Source organism: Frankliniella occidentalis, unplaced genomic scaffold, assembly GCF_000697945.3.
Source record: "Frankliniella occidentalis isolate FOCC.00 unplaced genomic scaffold, Focc_3.1 Scaffold27, whole genome shotgun sequence".
In the NCBI taxonomy this organism is placed as follows: Eukaryota; Metazoa; Arthropoda; class Insecta; order Thysanoptera; family Thripidae; genus Frankliniella; species Frankliniella occidentalis.
In genome coordinates this window covers 2,275,466-2,276,102 of record NW_026267157.1, presented here as the reverse complement: position 1 = coordinate 2,276,102, position 637 = coordinate 2,275,466, and the positions used below count along the sequence as shown (strand labels likewise).

At 52.0% G+C, this 637-nt stretch overlaps 1 protein-coding gene across 2 annotated transcripts in view; it reads left to right on the top strand.

Annotated features, from left to right (window-relative positions):
• Positions 1–637, top strand: part of LOC113209345 (uncharacterized) — a 31,195-nt gene that overhangs the window by 27,863 nt on the left and 2,695 nt on the right. For both annotated transcript variants that reach the window (XM_052265474.1, XM_052265475.1), the window contains exon 3: positions 438–518. In XM_052265474.1, the coding sequence (XP_052121434.1) occupies positions 438–518 (81 nt within the window). The remainder of the gene's footprint in view (positions 1–437; positions 519–637) is intronic.

The window sequence follows — 637 nt, the reverse complement described above, 5'->3', positions numbered from 1 at the left end:
TCCCAGCTCGAGAGACTTTACAGAACCTCTACCTACCCTACCTCACACCACGTTTTGGAAACGAGCGTCCGGGCTCGCTCATTCCAGGGCTCTGCTCCCTACCTGCCTCGTCTCCTCTTGAGCGCCTAGCAGCTAGACAATCCCGTTGAGCTTGAGAGTGTGGCTGGGTGGCCTACCCAAGGATCCACAGGCGTTCGGGGAGCGCGACTCTCAAATATGTTTTCAAATTTGAAGTACGGTGTGATGGAAATGTGATCGATCTATTTAATCTTTACTTTTACTTGCGTAAAGCGCCTTGAAGTTGTACGCACAGACAGCGTAAGATACACTGTAAAACTGCCCACGACATTACTGAAAATTTCGACGCTGTGCTTATATGCGATTAACTTTTTGAAGCTGTTAACTTCCTGTAACGGGTGGCGTGTCTTGTGTTCCAGGCGTGGCCGCCTTCATCGTGCCCGAGGAGCTGGTGTCGTTCCTGTCCATCGTGTACTCCAACATCCCGCCCATCAGGAAGGGTAAGAACTGCTGATAGAGGAAAATACCCGTCCCTCTCATTCTTATTCCCCCTTCTCCCCGGTGGCCTTATTCCTCGTGCTCCAACTCCTCCTCCTCCTCCTCCCTCCTCCTCCTCCTC